Source organism: Pongo abelii, chromosome 23 (assembly GCF_028885655.2).
Source record: "Pongo abelii isolate AG06213 chromosome 23, NHGRI_mPonAbe1-v2.0_pri, whole genome shotgun sequence".
NCBI lineage: Eukaryota > Metazoa > Chordata > Mammalia > Primates > Hominidae > Pongo > Pongo abelii.
The window spans coordinates 37,671,228-37,690,374 of record NC_085929.1 but is presented as its reverse complement, the minus strand read 5'-3'; the positions used below and the strand labels follow the sequence as shown (position 1 = coordinate 37,690,374).

At 46.5% G+C, this 19,147-nt stretch overlaps 1 protein-coding gene across 6 annotated transcripts in view; it reads right to left on the bottom strand.

Moving 5' to 3' along the window:
• The window catches only part of LIMK2 (LIM domain kinase 2), a 68,478-nt gene that overhangs the window by 31,045 nt on the left and 18,286 nt on the right, over window positions 1-19,147 (bottom strand). For 3 of the 6 annotated variants that reach the window (XM_024239785.3, XM_054543332.2, XM_024239787.3), the window contains exon 2: window positions 236-620. The exons of 2 other annotated variants lie outside the window; for them this stretch is intronic. In XM_024239785.3, the coding sequence (XP_024095553.1) occupies window positions 236-288 (53 nt within the window). In that variant the 5' untranslated portion in view covers window positions 289-620. Of the gene's footprint in view, window positions 1-235; window positions 622-19,147 lie in introns of those variants that run through there. One more of the 6 variants, XM_024239783.3, reaches the window with a different exon arrangement.

The following is a 19,147-nucleotide window of genomic DNA, read 5'->3' as shown; positions in this document are numbered from 1 at the left end:
GGGGAGCTGGAGCTCCCTAAGAAGTTCCTTCTGGGTATATCCCACCCCTCACCACTTCCAGGACATAATGGGGGTATCTCACAAGGCCGATTCTCCTTGGGTATAACCTCTACTGGCTTCTGCCCGGCAGAACTGATGGTAAAGGACTAAGTGAGAAGGACATTTAGGGAGACCACCCTCCTCTCAGGACCAGGGGCCAGGAGAGATGGAGAGGGGAACTCGGAGACCAACTCACCGAAATGGGTCTCTGGAGGTGAAGTAAGCTGGGACTGACAAGTAACTCCCCATCTTCTTCCCACACCAGATGGACAGGCTCAGCTGCAAATCCGTCTGTGACTGCCTCAGGCCGGCTGTAGATGGCCACCATGACAGGCCTGGGGCTCCCGGCACCTCTGGCTGCAGGCAGGCTGCCCTGAGCTCACCTCTCCCTCCGGAGCAGCTGGGGGAGCCTGAGGACTCCAGGCCACTTGGCCCCCAGCAGATTCCCACAGGGGCTCATGGCTGGGATGGCTCCTCCCTAGTTCTCAGAAGCTCAGGCGGCCCCTCTGGACTCCGAGAAAACGACCTCTCTGCGGAGGCTACACACACACTGGCATTCTTGAGCAGGGGCCGGTGACTAGCTACGAAAGAAGCGCTGCTGTCAAGTTAGCCTTCTTCTTCAGTCCCACCCCTGAATGAGGGAGGGAGGGAGGAAGAGGAGGGGCTCCCGCAGAACCGAGGTGTGTGGTTGGAGCAGCTGTTAGGAAACAGACCTTGCAGGCAAGGGGTGGAGCTGGGCTGGATCGAGGCTGCAGGCAGGCGCTGCAGACAATAACTGGGACCGATTGAGCGTCCATCCTGAGCTCAGGGAAGGGCAAGGCAGGATAGAGGGTGAACATATCTGGCCCCAGATGTCCTCAAGCAGAGGAGCTGCCTACAGGACAGTAATTCTGCTTGGAGGTGAAAAAAAAAAAAAAAAAGCAGAGGATGCCAGGTCCAGGAAGAGCCACACCAGACGGGGGGACCTCTGGTAGGAGAGACAGGTCCAGAGAGCCATCCTAGCTCTGAGCTGACATCTGTTCTGTCCTGGCACTAGGGCTCCCATTCATTCCCTCCCTCTGCCTGGCCTGGGGACAGCCTCAAGAGCTGACCAATGGGAGGTGCCACTTCCACTCCAGGGCAGGGCTGTGTTGCAAATAAGGAAACAAGGCCCAGAGTATTAACCTACACCTGATGTGTCTCCATGTGGCAAACACTATATGCACTCTTTTATTTCTCTGAGACAGGACTTATTCTCACTCTACAGACAAGAAAAGTGAGGTACAGAGAGATTTGGTAACTCACTCAAGGTAAAAAAGGGAGTCAGTGGCAGGGCTGGGATTTAAATGTAGGCTCATGTGACTCTAGAGCTGGAGCTCTCCCACTACCAGGCTTCATTCTGGCTCTTCAAGGAGAAAAATCTTTTCCAAAGCCCTCTGCAAATACGACGGAGCCCAGGTTACTCTCATTCACTCACTATTCACTGAGTGTTCACATGCAGAACGCCATCCACTGGCCTCAGTGGACAGTGGAGCTTCTTCTACTTGTCCAGTGATAACCATGCTTTTCAAACTGAAAAATGGGGCATGAGGGAGAAGAAGGCCTGGGGTGCCAAAAGGGATTGATAAGCCTAGGTATCTGGAATGAGAGCCCACCTGAACAGCCCCCAGTTGTGACGATGACCAAACCAGAGCCTACCATGTAGAAAGCCCTTGTCTCCCTGCCTGCAGGATTGTAAAGGAAAAAGCAAGGCTGCTGGAGGAAACCAGAACACTCAGATCTCACTACTGGATTTGGGGCAGTGACATCAGCTCTCCCTCACCAGGCACAAACCTCTCACCATTGTAAAGAGCCAGAAGTCACCCTGCAGCTTCTATCTCTTACTGTGAACCATGGCAGGAAAGTCTGATAAAGATGGTAGATGGGGTTACAAGGGAGCCTTTTCCCATTCCACCAACTGGACACAGGGACAACAATGCCTGTGATAAGAGCACATGGGTTTGAATACTGTTAAGAAGCTACCATTTATTGAGCAGTTAATATGTTCTAGGCCCTGTGTTAAGTGCTAAGCATTTATTATCCATCATATTTAAATTGCCAGTAGAAGGAGGAAACATCATCAGCCTCATTTAACAGATTAGGAAATAGGTTCTGAGGGGTTATGTCACTATTCTCAAGACAAATAGCTGGTAAGTGGTGAGGGTGGTTTTTTTTTGTTTTTTGTTTTTTGTTTTTGAGTCAGGGTCTCTGTCACTCAGGCTGGAGTGCAGTGGTGCCATCATGGCTCACTACAATCTCGACCACGACCTTCTGGACTCAAGTGATCCTCTCACCTCAGCCTCCAGAGTAGCTGGGACTACAGATGCGTGCCATCACGCCCAGCTGTGAGGCTGAGTTTCAAACCTGGTACATATGGCTCTAGAGCACAGGTCAAGGCACTTTTTCTGTAAAGGGCCAGACAGCAAATATCTTAGGCTCTGCAGGCCATACAGACTGTCGTGGCCACTCAATTGTGTCATTATAGGGCAAAAGCAGCCATATATAAAACATAAACTAAGGGACATGGCTGTGTTCCAATAGATATTTACTTATGGAAAGATTTTTTTCTTTTTTTTTTTTCCTCTTGAGATTCAGTCTCACACTGTTGCCCTGGCTAAAGTGCAGTGGTATAAACATGGTTCACTGTAGCCTCGACCACCTAGGCTCAAGTGAAACTCCTACCTAAGCCTCCAGCGCATCTGGGACCACAGGTGCAGGCCACCATACCCGGCTAGAGTGTGTGTGTGTGCGTGCGTGCGTGCGTGTGTGTGTGTGTGTGTGTGTGTGTGACAGAGTCTCGCTCTGTGTGTTTGTGTGAGACAGAGTCTCGCTCTGTGTGTGTCTGTGTGTGTGTGTGTGTGTGTGTGTGTGACAGAGTCTCGCTCTGTGTGTTTGTGTGAGATGGAGTCTCGCTCTGTGTGTGTCTGTGTGTGTCTGTGTGTGTGTGTGTGTGACAGAGTCTCGCTCTGTGTGTTTGTGTGAGACGGAGTCTCGCTCTGTGTGTGTCTGTGTGTGTGTGTGTGTGTGTGTGTGTGTGTGACAGAGTCTCGCTCTGTTGCCCAGGCTGGAGTGTAGTGTTGCGATCTTGGCTCACTGCAACCTCTGCCTCCCAGGTTCAAGCAATTCTCTTGTCTCAGCCTCCCAAGTAGCTGGGACTACAGGCGCATGCCACCATGCTCGGCTAATTTTTGTGTTTTTAGTAGAGACAGGGTTTCACCATATTGGTCAGGCTGGTCTTGAACTCCTGACCTCAGGTGATCCACTTGCCTCGGCCTCCCAAAGTGCTGGGATTATAGGCGTGAGCCACTGCGCCCGGCCCTGGCTAATTTTTTTTATTTTTTGTAGAGACAGGGTCTCACTTTGTTGCCCAGGCTGGGACACTGATATTTGAGTTTCATGTAATTTCCACATGTCACAAAGCATTCTTTTGCTTTTTTTACCCTAACCATTAAAAATCACAGGTCATATAGGCCAGGCATAGTGGCTCATGCCTATAATCCCAGCATTCGAGAGGCCAAGGAGGGAGGACTGCTTGAAGCCAGAAGTTTGAGACCAGCCTGGGTAACAAACCAAGACCCTATCTCTACTAAAAAAATCAATCAATCAGGCCGGGCATGGTGGCTCACACCTGTAATCCCAGCACTTTGGAAGGCCGAGGCGGGCAGATCACCTGAGGTTGGAAGTTCGAGACCAGCCTGACTAACATGGAGAAACTCTGTCTCTACTAAAAATACAAAAATTAGCCAGACGTGGTGGCACATGCCTGTAATCCCAGCTACTTGAGAGGCTGAGACAGGAGAATCGCTTGAACCCAGGAGGCAGAGGTTGCGGTGAGCTGAGTTCGTGCCATTGCATTCAAGCCTGGGCAACAAGAGTGAAACTCCGTCTCGAAAAGAAAAAAAAAAAAAATCAATCAATCACAGGCCTTATTAAAATAGGCAATGGGCCATAGCTTGCCGGCCTCTGTTCTAGAACCACAGAGCTCAACCACTCTGTTTACTACCTCTAATAGTGAAGAACAGCTCTTGGCGTTTGTGCAGAGCTCAGCCATATCTATCTATCTATACCACGAAGACACCACACTCTAGCCCCAGAGGCAGCCAGAAGAAGTAAGCACTGAACAGGTGCTCACCCTGCATTAGGCACTGCTTGCAGCACTACTTGTATGAATGAATTTTAACTCACACTATTCCACAGTGCTGTGATTTCTCTCTTTACAGATAAAGCATCTGAGGTACAGGGAGGTTAAATCACTTGCCTGAGGTCACTCAGCTGTAAAATGTGAGAAGTGAAGCCAGGATTTGAACCCAGACTAGACATTATAGACTACGTTCTACCATGCTATACCAAAGCTCAGCCTGGGCCCAGAGCCAGACTGTCTGGGTTTGACTGTGACAATGCACTGCATGTAAGCCCTTGGCACAAAGTCTGGGACACATTAAAGGTTGATAAATGTTAGCTGTTAATATCATTAAGACTATTGTTACAACTACTGTGGGCTAGCTATGTGGCCTTTAGCAAGTCACTGTCTCTGTCTGGGCCTTGGTTAGGTCTCTAAATAGCTCCCAGCATCAACATTTTTCACCCCTATGAGGTTGCAGAGGGCTCTCTATTTTCCTTGGGTCTCAAGTTAGTTTAAACTCTTCAGCAGGAGGTCACGATCCTGGCCTAGGGGACACACAAGGGCCACAGAGGAGGTGAGGTGGGCTGGAAGTGGGGAAATAACATACGGGATACTGAAAGGGCTGCCCAGCTGGAGAGCTGGGAGCAATCTTTCTCCCAGCCACACAGCCAACTATTTCTCACCAAAAATCTATTATGTTCCCCTGTAATTCAATCAGGCAAGAAGGAGGCCCCAAATTAAGTCTGGAACTAGCAAATTATCTTTTAATTGTACCCTCTGATTTCCATGTGATGAACACAGTACTAATGGAAGAATATGCAAGCCACAAAGAGACTGAGGCCAGGGAGCCCATGAGCATAACTCCTCTTGACATTTCACACAGCTCTGCTGTTCCAGCAGCGGCGGGCTCAGTGAGTCGGTGTCTAGGAATGTGAGCAGGAGGCTGCAGGCGTTCTCCTCTCCCCCTACTCCTCTTACAAAGGACTTGGTGGGTGGGTGGGGAATAAATGAGAGGACATCTCAATGCCATGAAAACTGCCTCCCCCGGAAGAGGAACAGCCTTCTCCCCATGTCCTGAGTTGAAGCAGAAGCCCCTCCCAGGTGGAATCCATTTGACCTCCAAAAATCCAGACTTCAGGAGGAACCTTTGAAGGATTGATCACCAGATGTGATAAGCTGCTGGCTGCTCAGACCCAAGTGTGTAGTTCCTCAGAGCCAACTTCAAAGGGCCCAAGCCACCCAGCATTGGGAGATGAAATGTCACACTGGAGGATATATTTCACCCTCCCACCCTTGGAAACTGGTCCTGGATAGAAAACTACTCTTCTAGGTCCTCAGAGCAGCTGGCAGAAGATTTAGCAGTTACGGCTGCCAGAGGCAACTGCAGGAATCCTTCGACTGGCAGTTACAGTAGGGATAAAATGGCAGGAGAGGTGTTATCTCCAGCACATTTCATAAGTTGGAAACCTGGCACAGAGCTGAACAAACTGACTCCTTAGAACCAGCTGAGGCACAGGTCTTCAAAGCGTCTGTGACAGGCTGGAGAACAATAGCCTTCATAACCAGCAGCCCCTAGTGAATGTTCAGGCAAGGTGTGGTAAGTGAATGAATCACCCCAACCTTTTGTCGGAAGAAAGCTCTGGTCAAACAATTCAAAACCCAAGGAACTGTTTGTGTGAAGCCCTCTATTGGCTGGGAGGACTCCAATCAAAGAAGAGAATTTTTGAGGACTCTGAAACCTCCAAATCCTGAAAGGTAAGCATTACCACCCCCATCTACTAACCATCTTTCGTGCCCCACTCCTCCCCTCTTCCAAATCACTTTCTACATTATAGCGTCAGTCATCCTTCTAAAACAAGGGTCCCGGGCGGGCATGGTGGCTCATGCCTGTAATCCCAGCACTTTGGGAGGCTGAGGCAGGCAGATCACTTGAGGTCAAGTGTTCATGACCAACCTGGCCAACATGGAGAAACCCCATCTCTGCTAAAAATACAAAATTAGCTGGGTGTGGTGGTGTGTGCCCGTAATCCCAGCCACGGGGGAGGCTGAGGCAAGAGAATCGCTTGAACCTGGGAGGCGGAGGTTGCGGTGAGCCAAGATCGTGCCATTGCACTCCAGCCTAGGTGACAGAGCCAGACTCTGTCTCAATAAATAAATAAATAAAATGTCCCAGCAATTCCCAGCTTCACAGGGTTATGAGCATTAAATGAGAACATACGTGAGCAAGCCCACTTCAGTACCTGGCTCATGGAACTCAGTGTTTTATAGAGTGAGAGCTTAGTATCTGCTACTCCTGTAATGTGATGTCAGGTTCACAAACACCAGGTAAAAGACAATATTTGGCATCTATCTTAGGTATCACGCAAAGAGAAAAGAATTTGGCATCTGGATAGAACTTCAGAGATTTAGTCTAATCCTTTGTTTTATAGTTCATGAACTTGAAACTAGGAATGGAGAATTGGAAGCCCAAGACATATGAGGATACCAAGTCACATGAAATGTGTTCAGATTTTCAGACTGGGAAAATTATTTCCCAATATATTGAAAAAAGAAAATATGTTGGCACAGTGATGGAACCATTGTTAGTAACTTTGGAGAAACTGGAGAATGGGTGCAATATTTCCAAAGTATAATGTTCCATATCTACTACATACCAGGTGCTGGGGATGTATTCATGAAATAAAAATGGAGACAGCTAACTGGCCCAGTTTTCAAAAAGGAGGAAAAAGATACTGGAAAAAGTAAGCCTTATGATCCTTTTGCTTTGATTCCTTCACATAAATTCTAGGCAGATGATGGAATAAGTGGACAGTAAGAACTTAGAAAAGGAGCTGATCATTAGGAGTCAGCAGTAGTGAAATAGTAGTGACTAGTTAGACTTGACTTCATGTTTTCACTGGGTTACTCATCATGAGACCTTATCTTGGATTTCCACAGGCATTTGATAAACTCTTTCCTGATATCCAGACAGTAAGAATGTGGGCAGGAAATCTAGAAAAATCAGATACAAGAACTCAACATACCCAGCAATTTGAGGCTCTGAACTGTAGAGGCAGGATTCCTGAATACCTTGCTAAAGCTCACATTGAGGAAAGGGCAGGGATTTGAGCTTGGAAAACTTTTCTTTTAATTTCAGTGCTGCCCTTCCCAGCAGCATAAACTTGGATAAACTATTTAACATCTCTGGGCTTCCCTTGCCCTGCTTGTGCTATATTCCTCAAGAGGTTGTTGCAGGAACTAAACTAGATGATGAGTACAAAAGGCCTCTGTAAACTGAAGATGCATTATAAACATTAGTTATTATCACTGTTCTAGTGCTGTAGTTGCTCATCATGGGGGTCCTGAATCAAAGGTTTCTTTACTAGGCATCTGTGGACACCTGGTATGGGGCCAGGCCTATGCTGGGCACTGAGAGTACCTAGTGCCTGCCTTCACGTAGTTTGATCTGGTGATAGACAGATATGGCCACAGGGTCCTTCCTGGGTGTGATGTGCTTGGAGACACATTGAAGGAACCCTTCCCAGAGGAGAATGAATGCTGTGGCAGAGCAGGGCCTGGAAAAAGGAGGAGAAGACAGCACCTGCAGGAGATGTAGGAGGCTATAGAAGGAGTTAAGAGAGCAAAGGTTTGGGGGACTCCCAGGGAGCCTTATGTGGTGAGTCATCAATGGAGTACGGCAGGAGGTGACCAGAGCCATTCCTGAGGGAACTAAGGTTCACAGAGAAGGTTTCTGTTTAAGGTCACAGGTCTAGGAACTGACAAAGCTGGAGTTTGACCCAAGTGTTTGAACTCCAAGTCCAACATACTAAAACTGCCTCAAATAACTATTTTATTCTTGCCATTTGATTTACAGTAATATTTCTGAAAGTGTAACTAAAGGAATAGCAGCATTGGACCCTCTGGTCAGCTTGTTGAAAATCAAGATTCCTCAGCCCTACTTCAGGTATACAGAATCAGAATCGCTGAGATTGGGGCTAAGAATCAGCATTTTAAACAAGCCCCAGTGTTTCTGATCCACACTAACAATTGAAAACCAATGCTTTTCTTTTTCCTAAGTGCTTTTCCACTTGATTTCATTTTATTCTCACAATAACCCTCAGAGGCAGGCACGATAGATCACTATCATTACCTTGTTACAAACGAGAAAATGAATGTACAGATAGCTTGTTCATCTTCTTATCCTGAACGTAGCTTAATAAATAAATGTTTGGTGATTGACATTTTGTTAAGCCTTGGCTAAGTAGAGACTTTCACCTTCCTGGTGCCACTCTTACCCATTTGTAACCCCACAGTAGCTGCCTCTCTCTTTCCTCGGTGACACGGCAGTGGTGCTCACGTTATGGTATAAAAAGGTGATTCTAGGCTAGGCGCGGTGACTCACACCTGTAATCCCAGCACTTTGGGAGGCTGAGGCAGGCAGATCACAAGGTCAGGAGATCGAGACCATCCTGGCCAACATGGTGAAACCCCGTCTCTACTAAAACACATAAAATTAGCCAGGAGTGGGGGTGTGCGCCTGTAGTCACAGCTCCTCAGGAGGCTGAGGCAGGGGAATCACTTGAACCCAGGAGGTGGAGATTGCAGTGAGCTGAGATTGCACCACTGCACTCCAGCCTGGCGACACAGCGAGACTCCAACTCAAAAAAAAAAAAAAAAAGTGATTCTAGAAGATAGCGTCATTCCATGAAAGTGCTATCTCTGGAACTAAAACAAATTTCAAACAAACAAACATGAGGGATGACATTAGCCAACTTCAGAAACGGTGCTTCTGCAAGAGTCAGTGCTACTGATGGGAGTGGAGCACCCTCTGATCTCAGCAAAATCTCTATAGGGCATCATCAGGAAGTCATGACCAGAATACAGCTGACACACAAAAGAAAACAAACTTAACTCAAGTCTGGCATGAGGTGCTGAGGGGTTTTTTTGTAATCGTAAGGATGGAGAAAGAATTTGTTAGCACACTTCCAGCACTGCCCATGGGAGAAGGGACTCTAGCCTTCGGGGGAAAAATGAAAAACAAGGCAAAATAAGCACAGCAGGTTGCTACAGTTGCAGAAGGCATGCCATTCCTTGAGGCTCTGGTTTTGATGGTTTAAGACTTAAGGATGACATTTACAGACTGAGGTCTTTGTCTATATAAGTTTGAGCTTATCTTATCACCTCAAAAGATAAGCTCTTGCCTAAAAGAATATTGTAGAGCAAAGAGATGGTAATGGTACATACTGGATGGACTTTATTCAAGTGTCCAAAGAGTCATTCAACAAATACATCATTCACCCAGCAAACACTCTGAGCACCCACTACGTTCTAGGCACTTTGCTAAGCTCTGGGATGCAAAGACAAACTAGATACGGCTCCACACTTGGAGAATTTCATACTCTAAGAGTCATGCTAGATGTGTAAACAAATACTGAAATGGATATAACTGAGGTATGAAGAGAATAACGAAGAGAATAACAAAGAGAGAAAAAGTCTCCGATTGGTGGGGAGAGGTATGGGTGGATTTGGCGGGGGGCTCCTCCACAGAAGACGGGATGGTAGTGGCAGACTCTAATAGGCTGATTGCCAGGCAGTAAGAGGCATTCTGGCCTGAAGGAACAACATGTGCAAATGCACTGAGGCATAAAGAGTATGGTATGCTCACATAACGCTGAGCAGGTCTGTAAGCTCTAGTGCACGGCACATATGGGCAGCAATTACACAGGAGGCCAGGATGGTGGAAGAGAGTAGGGGCAGAGCACTAAAGACCAAGTCTGCTAGGCAAAAGAGTTGCCTACAGGCAGTGAAGAGCTATCAGAAGTATTTAAGCAAGCAGTGATTCCTAACAGAACGCAAAGCTGAAACGCCAGAGAATGCTGATCTTTAGTTGCCAGTTTGGCTCTTTGAATGGGTATAAATGCCTAAAGTCTACGGTTGGCCATGTATATGCCCATGTGAAATCTGCTGGCCAACTAGTGTTCACTAACAGCAGAGTATGCCTTTGTCCTGGGGCCACATCTCTACTGCCTTGTCATTTTAACAGCTGGTATTTGTCTATATGGGCTGTAAGCACATAAGCATGGAATTGCAACCCCTTATAGATAATCATCCACTGTTGCTCCATGATACTAATTAGAAAATTGAATGTCTAACATTGAGTAACAAATGCTGTGTTGACATGGACATCCTTCTCCAGGCTGCACTGGGAAAAATGCTTTGGATATCTCAAGAAATCTCTAGGCAATTCAAGCAAAAAAGCCGTCGTCTGGCAGGGAACACCTGAAAAATCACCCTGGTTAACAGAAAATCTGCTATGTGATCTTAGGCAAGCCATTAAATCTCTCTGGGCTTCAATTTCTTCCTCTGTAAAAGGAAGAAGTTAGGTGAGCAAAAAATTCCATACCCATTACAGGTCAGTGCTTAAAGAAGCAACGAGGAAGGAGGTGTGATCAAAGGAAGGTTGACTGGTGGACCACCCAGAGAACTCTTCAAGGCTGATGTTTTCTTGGTGAATGACCCTAATCTAGGCCTAGCTTTTGGCCTTTCAGGTTTTTGACCTTCCTAATGTCCAAAGAGGTGTAGACATTCTGTGATGGTTCTGATCTAACCATTTATCAAACCCTCTATACACTTATGAATTGACTATTAAAATCAGAACACCCATATCCCCTATACAGGTACTATTTCCAGACCCTTCCTGTTATTAAGAATCCCAGGAAGCTGAATTAGGCATCAGAAGGTTGCTCTGTGAGCATGGACTTAAAATAAAGGGAAATGAGTAGCCACTGAAAGAAATTTCATCCTGGAAGTGGTGAGTCAGCCAAACTAGCCCTGCTTGCCACAAAGGACCCTATTCTAGATTCAGCATCTTTATCTGAATACAGTACTAGTTTTGCTTCACTAACTTTTCACTTTCTGTTTCATTGCTGGCCGCTTATTCATTATATTGGTTTTTTTTTTTTTTTTTTTTTTTTTTTTTTTGAGACAGTGTCTCCCTCTGTCGCCCAGGCTGAAGTGCAGTGGCGCAAACTCGGCTCATTACAACCTCCACCTCCTGGGTTCAAGCAATTCTCCTGCCTCAGCCTCCCAAGTAGCTGGGATTACAGGGACCTGCCACCACGCCTGGCTAATTTTTGTACGTTTTTTTTTTTTTTTAGTAGAGACAGGGTTTCACCATGTTGGCCAAGCTAGTCTCGAACTCCTCACCTCAAATGATCTGCCCACCTCGGCCTCCTAAAGTGCTGGGATTACAGGTGTGAGCCACTGCGCTCGGCCTTATATTGGTTTTTAAACTAAGTTTTAATTGAAAAAACTACTTCTTTAGATATGTGCGACAATCACCAATTCACATATATTATTCAGCCCTGGCAGACATTTGCCTCTCTAGTAACTAATAACAAAGAGCAAACATTCATGAGTGCTCTGTGAATAGTGTTCCCAGTGCTACACACACTTTTATTCACAGTAATACTGTGAGGGTAGGTTTTAAGGAGGTAGGTAGTAAGTGCATATCTCCATTTCTTCTTTTTTTTTTTTTGAGACGGAATCTCACTCTACTGGAGTGCAGTGGCGCGATCTCAGCACACTGCAACCTCCACCTCCCAGGTTCAAGCTATTCTCCTGCCTTAGTCTCCTAAGTAGCTGGGATTACAGGTACCTGCCACCATGCCTGGTTAATTTTTGTAATTTTAGTAGAGACAAGGTTTCACCATGTTGGCCAGGCTGGTCTGGAACTCCTGACCTCAGGTGATCCGCCCGCCTTGGCCTCCTAAAGTGCTGGGATTACGGGTGTGAGCCACTGCGCCCAACCTCCATTTCTTTTTTTTTTTGAGACGGAGTCTTGCTCTGTCGCCCAGGCTGGAGTGCAGTGGCACGATCTCAGCTCACTGCAAGCTCCGCCTCCCAGGTTCACGCCATTCTCCTGCCTCAGCCTCCCGAGTAGCAGGGACTACAGGCGCCCGCCACCATGCCTGGCTAGTTTTTTGTATTTTTAGTAGAGACGGGGTTTCACTGTGTTAGCCAGGATGGTCTCGATCTCCTGACCTTGTGATCCGCCCGCCTCGGCCTCCCAAAGTGCTGGGATTACATGCGTGAGCCACCACGCCTGCCAGCCTCCATATTTTTAAATTTTATTTTATGTTTATTTATTTATTGAGACAGAGTCTCACTCTGTCTCCCAGGCTGGAGTGCAGTGACATGATGTTGGCCCACTGCAACCTCCGCCTCCTGGGTTCAAGCGATTCTCGTGCCTCAGCCTCCAAGTGAGTAGCTGGGACTACAGGAGCATGCCACCATGCCTGGCTAATTTTTGTATTTTCAGTTGAGATGGGGTTTCACCATGTTGGCCAGGCTAGTCTCGATCTCCTGACCTCAACTGATCCGCCTGCCTTGGCCTCCCAAAGTGCTGGGATTACTGGCGTGAGCAAATGCGACTGGCTCGTTTCTTTCTTTTCTTTTTCTTTTTTTTGAGATAGGGTCTTGCTCTGTCATCCAGGCTGGCATGTAGTGGTGCAGTCATGGTTCACTGCAGCCTCAACCTCCTGGGCTCAAGCAATCCTCTCGCCTCAGCCTCCTGAGTAGCTGGGACCACAGGCATAAGCCACCATGCCTGGCTAAATTTTTTATTTTTTGTGGGGATGAGGTCTTGCTCTGTTACCCAGACTGATCTTGAAACTCCTGAGTTCAAGCAATCCTCCCGCCTAGGCCTCCCAAAGTGCTGATATTATAGGTGTAAGCCCTGCACCTGGCCTGTATCTCCAGTTTCTTTTGTTTTTTTTAGACCAAGTCTAGCTCTTGTCACCCAGGCTGGAGTGCAGTGGTGCAATCCTGGCTCACTACAACCTCCGCCTTCCAGGTTCAACTGTTTCTCTCGCCTCAGGCTCCTGGATAGCTGCGATTACAGACACCTGCCATCATGCCTGGCTAATTTTTATATTTTTGTAGAGACAGGGTTCCACCATGTTGGCCAGGCTGGTCTTGAACTTCTAACCTCAGGTGATCTGCCCGCCTCGGCCTCCCAAAGTGCTGGGATTATAGGCATGAGCCACTACGCCTGGCCTCTCCATTTTCTAGATGAGAAAAATGAAGCACACAAAGGGCAAGTAACTTGCCCAAAGTACACAGATAATAAATGGCAGAACCAGGATTTGAAACCAAGCAATCTGGTTCTAGAGTGTGCTCTTAACTACAACACAATACTGCTCTCATTACTTCTGGATCTAATTAGTTCAACTCACAGAGGACAAACTTCGTTTCCAAGTTCTTGGGGGAACTGCCAACCTATCCACCCCACTCCCCATCATAAATCACCTATAAGTAAAAGATACTATGCAAGTATTCCATTTTTTTCACTCTATACTGAATGTATATCTTTAGTTAACGCCATCTTTCAAATATAAAATTTAAGAAAACAAAATGAAACAAAACAAACAAGATTGGAATTGAAATTTTTCAGATTTCAGGGCAATTCATAATCAGTTTGGTAGCTAGAGTAGCTGAACTCATTCTTCCTCTCTTGCCCCCCTCTCTGGAGGTACCTAGGGCTTGTTCCTGCCTGGACTGTAGCTACAGAAAAGTGCAGCTCAAGACCTGCTGCTGGAAAGAAGGACTCCTGGGGTCAGCTTCTCTGGCTTCTACTCACTATGGGATAGCTCCTCTGAGGGCAAAAGACAAAGCTTTAACTTATCACCCTGACACTTGCAGGCAATTTTCTACAACAACCAATGTCCGGAACTGATTCCTTCTTGCCATTTACAGTAACTGCAGCCACGGTGGCTGCTATAGGAAGGATGTGGGGAAGGGGAAGGGGAAGGGCAGGGAAAAGCCTGACTTACATCATATCTCTTGGCCACCTCTAGCAATTCATTCAACAAATATCCCTCCTATGCCAACAATATGCTCAGTGATGACACAATGAGGGGCAAAAACCCCACAGTTCATGACCAAATTGTTCTATTAGAGGTCTTAAGATATCATTAAGGAGATGATCACATGAATAAATGTGAGACTAAAACTACTTTTTTAAAAAAAGCCTCAAAGGAAAGGTCTATGAAAACATAAAACAGGGACCTAACCTATTTTTCAGGGTGAAGAATTACTTCTATATTTCTCTGAGCCATCCAGGTAAAGATCTAAATGACAAGCAGGAGTTAAGCGAAAAGAGTAAGGGGGCATTCCAGGCAGAGGGAGCAGAATGAACAAACCCCTTGTCAGAAGGAGGGCCTGTGCAGAAGAGAGGTGAGGCTGAAGTGCAGGGAGCAGGAGGTTGTGGAGATGTGGAGAGAGGCCAGATTACGGAGGGCTCTACTGTAGGCCAAATTAAGGATTTCTTTTTTTTTTTTGAGATGGAGTCTTACTCTGTCACCAGGCTGCAGTGCAGTGGCGTGATCTCGGCTCACTGCAACCTCTGCCTCCCAGGTTCAAGTGATTCTCCTGCCTCAGCCTCCCAAGTAGCTGGGACTACAGGCACACGCCACCATGCCCAGCTAATTTTTGTATTTTTAGTAGAGACGGGGTTTCACCATGTTGGCCAGGATGGTCTCGATCTCTTGACTTCATGATCTGCCTGCCTCGGCCTCCCAAAGTGCTGAGATGATAGGTGTGAGCCACCGCGCCCGGCCAAGTTAAGGATTTTGGTCTTTATCCAAGAACACTGAGAAGTTGTGGAAGTATACAAGGTAGGAGAGACAACACAGAGTGACGTAGTCAAGTTTTTTTTTTTTTTTTAAGATCACTCCTTCCAGCCAGGTGCAGTGGTTCGCACCTGTAATCCCAGCACTTTGGGAGGCTGAGGCAGGTGGATCACTTGAGGTCAGGAGTTCGAGGCTAGCTTGGCCAACATGGTGAAACCCCGTCTCTACTAAAAATATAAAAATTAGCTGGGTACGGTGGCAGGTGCCTTAATCCCAGCTACTTGGGAGGCTGAGGCAGGAGAATTGCTTAAACCCGGGAGGCAGAAGTTGCAGTGAGCCGAAATTGTGCCACTGCACTCCAGCCTGGGGAACAGAGTGAGACTCTTGTCTAAAACAAAACAAAACAAACAACAAAAATCACTCCTTCCAACTGCTCTATAGAGAACAGATTGGGGGGTGCAGAGTGGTTGTGGGAGATGAGGCTATTGCAGACATCCAGGTGAGACGATGGTAGCTTGGAGTAGGGTGGTGGTGGGAGAAAAGGAAAGAAGTAAACCTACCAAAATATAATTTAGAGATAAAACTGATAGGCTTGGATATGCAGGATGAGAGAGAAGAGGTATCAAGGACTCCTAGGTTTCTGGCTTAGGCACTGGGTGGATGGTGGTGCCTCTCAATGACATACATGTTTCAATGGAAGAGGAGCCAATTTTAGGGGGAAGGGTGAAAGTCCAGCAAAGTCTAGAGAAGAGAGTCTGAAGTGCCTGGAAGACATTCAAATGGACAAGCCAGGTTGATAGTACAACATATGGGTCTAGAACTCAGTGGAAAGGTTTAGGCTGGAGATACTGATTTTAGGGTCATCAGTGTGTGGAGGACAATGGAAGGAAGCCATGAGTGTGTGTAAGACTGCCTAACGAGAAAACAGATAGCATGCCTGAAGGAATGGTAACATCTCAGAGCTGGACAAAGAAGGATAAGCAAACAGGTATTACCAGAGAGGTAAGAGAAAACCAGAAGAGTATGGAACGTCATGAAACCCAAGGGAAGAGAACATTTCAAGATTGGCAGATACTAATAATAAATGCTAACATCTGTTAAGTCCCAGTCATGGCCAGGCATTATGCTCAGGACTTTGAATACATGATTGAATTTAATGTTAACAACTTTTTGAGGTGGGAGCCATTTCCCTTTTCATAGACAAGGAAACTGTGGCAAAGAGTGGTTAAGCAGCTGACTCATGGTCAGGTGGCTGGTAAGTGAAGCTGGCATTTAAGCTCAAGCAGCCTGACTCCGAACTTTATCCACTTTTCTCTAATACAACCCTTAGTGCAGTTTGGGAGGTCATATAAGATGAAGCATGAAGAGTGGTAGGTAGACGGACTGATGAAGCTGTTATTTGGAATATTACTAAAGGAATGTTGTTTCAGGGGAGAAACAGAATGAAAGCCAGGCTGGAGCCCATGGTTAGGAATGCTCCATGACATTCTCTATTTCCAGCTGTCTTAGGGAACCAGTTCAGAGACCAGGCCAGGTGCCGTGGCTCATACCTGTAATCCCAACACTTTGTGAGGCCCAGGTGGGAGGATCTCGAGCCCAGGAGTTTGAGACCAGCCTGGGCAACAGAGCAAGACCCTGTCTCTACAAAAAAATAAAAAAAAATTTAGCTGGGCATGGTAGCGTGTGCCTGTAGTCCCAGCTACTCAGGAGGATTGTTTAAGCCTGGGAGATTGAGGCTATAGTAAGCTATCATCATGCCACTGCACTCCAGCCTGGGCAATAGAGCAACACCTGTCTCAAAAATAAGTAAGCTAATTAATGAATTAATTAAGAGGCCAGGCTAGTATGCCAACTCCGTATCCCCCACAGTGCCTAATTTGATGCCATTTATATATAGCAAATGATGCTTGATATATTTGGATAGTTAATATAAGATGCACAATGCTGCCATGTGCTGCTGCTAATCCTTCACATTAAACCATTCTAATGTTTTCAGAGTCCTTGATCATCACAACTACTCCATGAGATGGATTACTTTTATGACATTTTACAGATAAGAAACTGAGGCTCACAGGGGCTAAGGAACTTGCCCACAGTTACACAGTTAGCCTAGCTCAACTAAGACTCAAATCAGATTTTCTGTCTCCAAGTCTACTGTTTTTTTTTTTCCTGGGAGTCCTAGTGGAAAGCAGACTCTCTTGGGAGCCAGGGAGACCTGAGTTCAAATATCAGCTGTGTGACCCTGTGACCCTGGACAAGTTACTCCAAATCTTTCTGGGCCTTCCTGTTTTAGTATAAAATGGGGGTTGCACTGGCCAGGCACAGTGGCTTACTCCCGTAATCCCAAGCACTTTGGGAGGCTGGGGCAGGAGGATCGCTTGAGCTCAGGAGTTCAAGACCAGCCTGGGCAACATAGTATTAATAAGACCTTGTCTCTACTTAAAATAAAAAAAATTGGCAAGGTGTGGTGGCACGCCTGTAGTCCAAGCTGCTTGCAAGGCTGAGGTGGGAGGATTGCTTGAGCTCAGGAGGTTGACGCTGCAGTGAACTATGATTGTACCAGTGCACTGTAGCCTGGACAACAGAGCAAGACCCTGTCTCAAAAAAAGGTGGGGGTTGCAGGGTTATTATGAGGATTGAATCAGATAATCTAAGTGAGGTTCTTAATACAACGTTTAATTAATATCAGTTCTCTATCTCTGGCCTCATCTCTCTCCATTTTTCTACCTCTGCCTCCTACAGAAGCTGTGAAAAGTCTGTGGGTCCTTAGCTCTCTTCCCAAAGTAAAGAGCAGGATTAAGGCACATTCAAGGTCATATGCTGCTGCTACATCCTAGGAGGACCACTCTGTGGTCAGGCTGGAGTCTCCTGTAGGGGCAGAGGAAGAACCAGATGTCTGCCCTTCCTTCTTCTGTCAGGCAGGCCCCAGCTCCCGTCCAATAGCCAGCCTTAATGATCTACTGGCTGGCCGTTTCCTAAAAGATAAACTGGACAAATGAGTAAACACCTTCCGGAGAAGGCCACAGCCAGAATCAAAGGTTTAGGTTAGTAAGTGTGGCAGCAACATCAACAGCACAACAGCAGATGGCAGCGTTGCTCCACTGACTCTGCATCAGGAGCCTGAGACCCAGAAGAAAGTTAACAGCACTTTTGTTGACATTTTAGAGTCCATGAAGCCTTTAAACTAATACCCTTCAATGTTATCTGACCCTACCAGTGTGTGGCAGGCAGGGTGAGGGCTTTTTACCCCATATTATAGAAGAGGAAACTGAGCCTCAGTGAGGTTAAGAAATATGCTTGCATTCAAGAATGCCAAGAGACTCTTGCAGGAAAGGAGTAAGAATGCCTGAGTTCAAATCCCAGCTATGCTACCTATTAGCTCTGTGACTTTAAACAAGTAACCTCCATTTCCCTATTCTTGAAGTAGGTAAGACCAGTACTACATTTTATTAAGTCATTGTAAGGATTAAATGTGCTATGCATGTCATATGCTTAGGAGGGTGTCTGGCACAGAGTACTCAATAAGTGGTACCTATTACTGTAATTATGATTCTACCAGGCTTGCTTAGATGGGGATGAGGGAGAGAAAATGAATGTGGCTTTCAGCATCACAGAAAGTACCCAGCTGTCAGCCAACATATTACAACACAGTCTCTGGTTGCTACGTGTGTTATTTCTTCACTGGCCTTCCTGGAGTCACTAAATTTAGCGGAAATGGTCTGTTGCCTGATGCAGTGACCACAGTCTTCTATCTGCATTAGCCCTTTCCCAGAGTATAGGTATTAGTAACCGCTTCTCAAAAGTGAAAGCTCAAATAGTCTTGTGTTTGCAATCCTGAGAAAGGAGGTCCTGAAAGTTCCCAGGAGCCTTAAGAGTGCTGGATTTTCCTTCTGATAATGCTGTTAGGAACCAGGTCAAGCAATAGAGACCCACGCTGGGGCCATCAAGACTAATAGGGGTAGCTTTTCTTCCCTCCTCCTAAGCCAAACACCTTTGATCAGGGTGAAGGGACAATCATCAAAAAAGTTGTCAAGGTCCTTTGGCTTGCTAACATGCCAAGAGGCCAGGTCACCATTCATAGCTCCACACTTTAACCTCAGCTACAAATGACATGCTCTCTGGCTACTCTCCTGGCCTCTCCTAAGGAGAGACAGCCAGGTCCAGAGAACATCAGAAAGGATTGCCCGAGACACAGAATTAAGGCACTGCTCAAGGAAAGGAAAGAGAGGTACTCAGAGTTTTAAAAAAGGCCTGTTGGGCTGGTCCAAGTACAATGGTGTTTACAAGTAATTGATCACTACCAGTTACCGATTTCTTTGTTCCTTTTCCACTCCCACAATTTCACTTCACTAGCCTA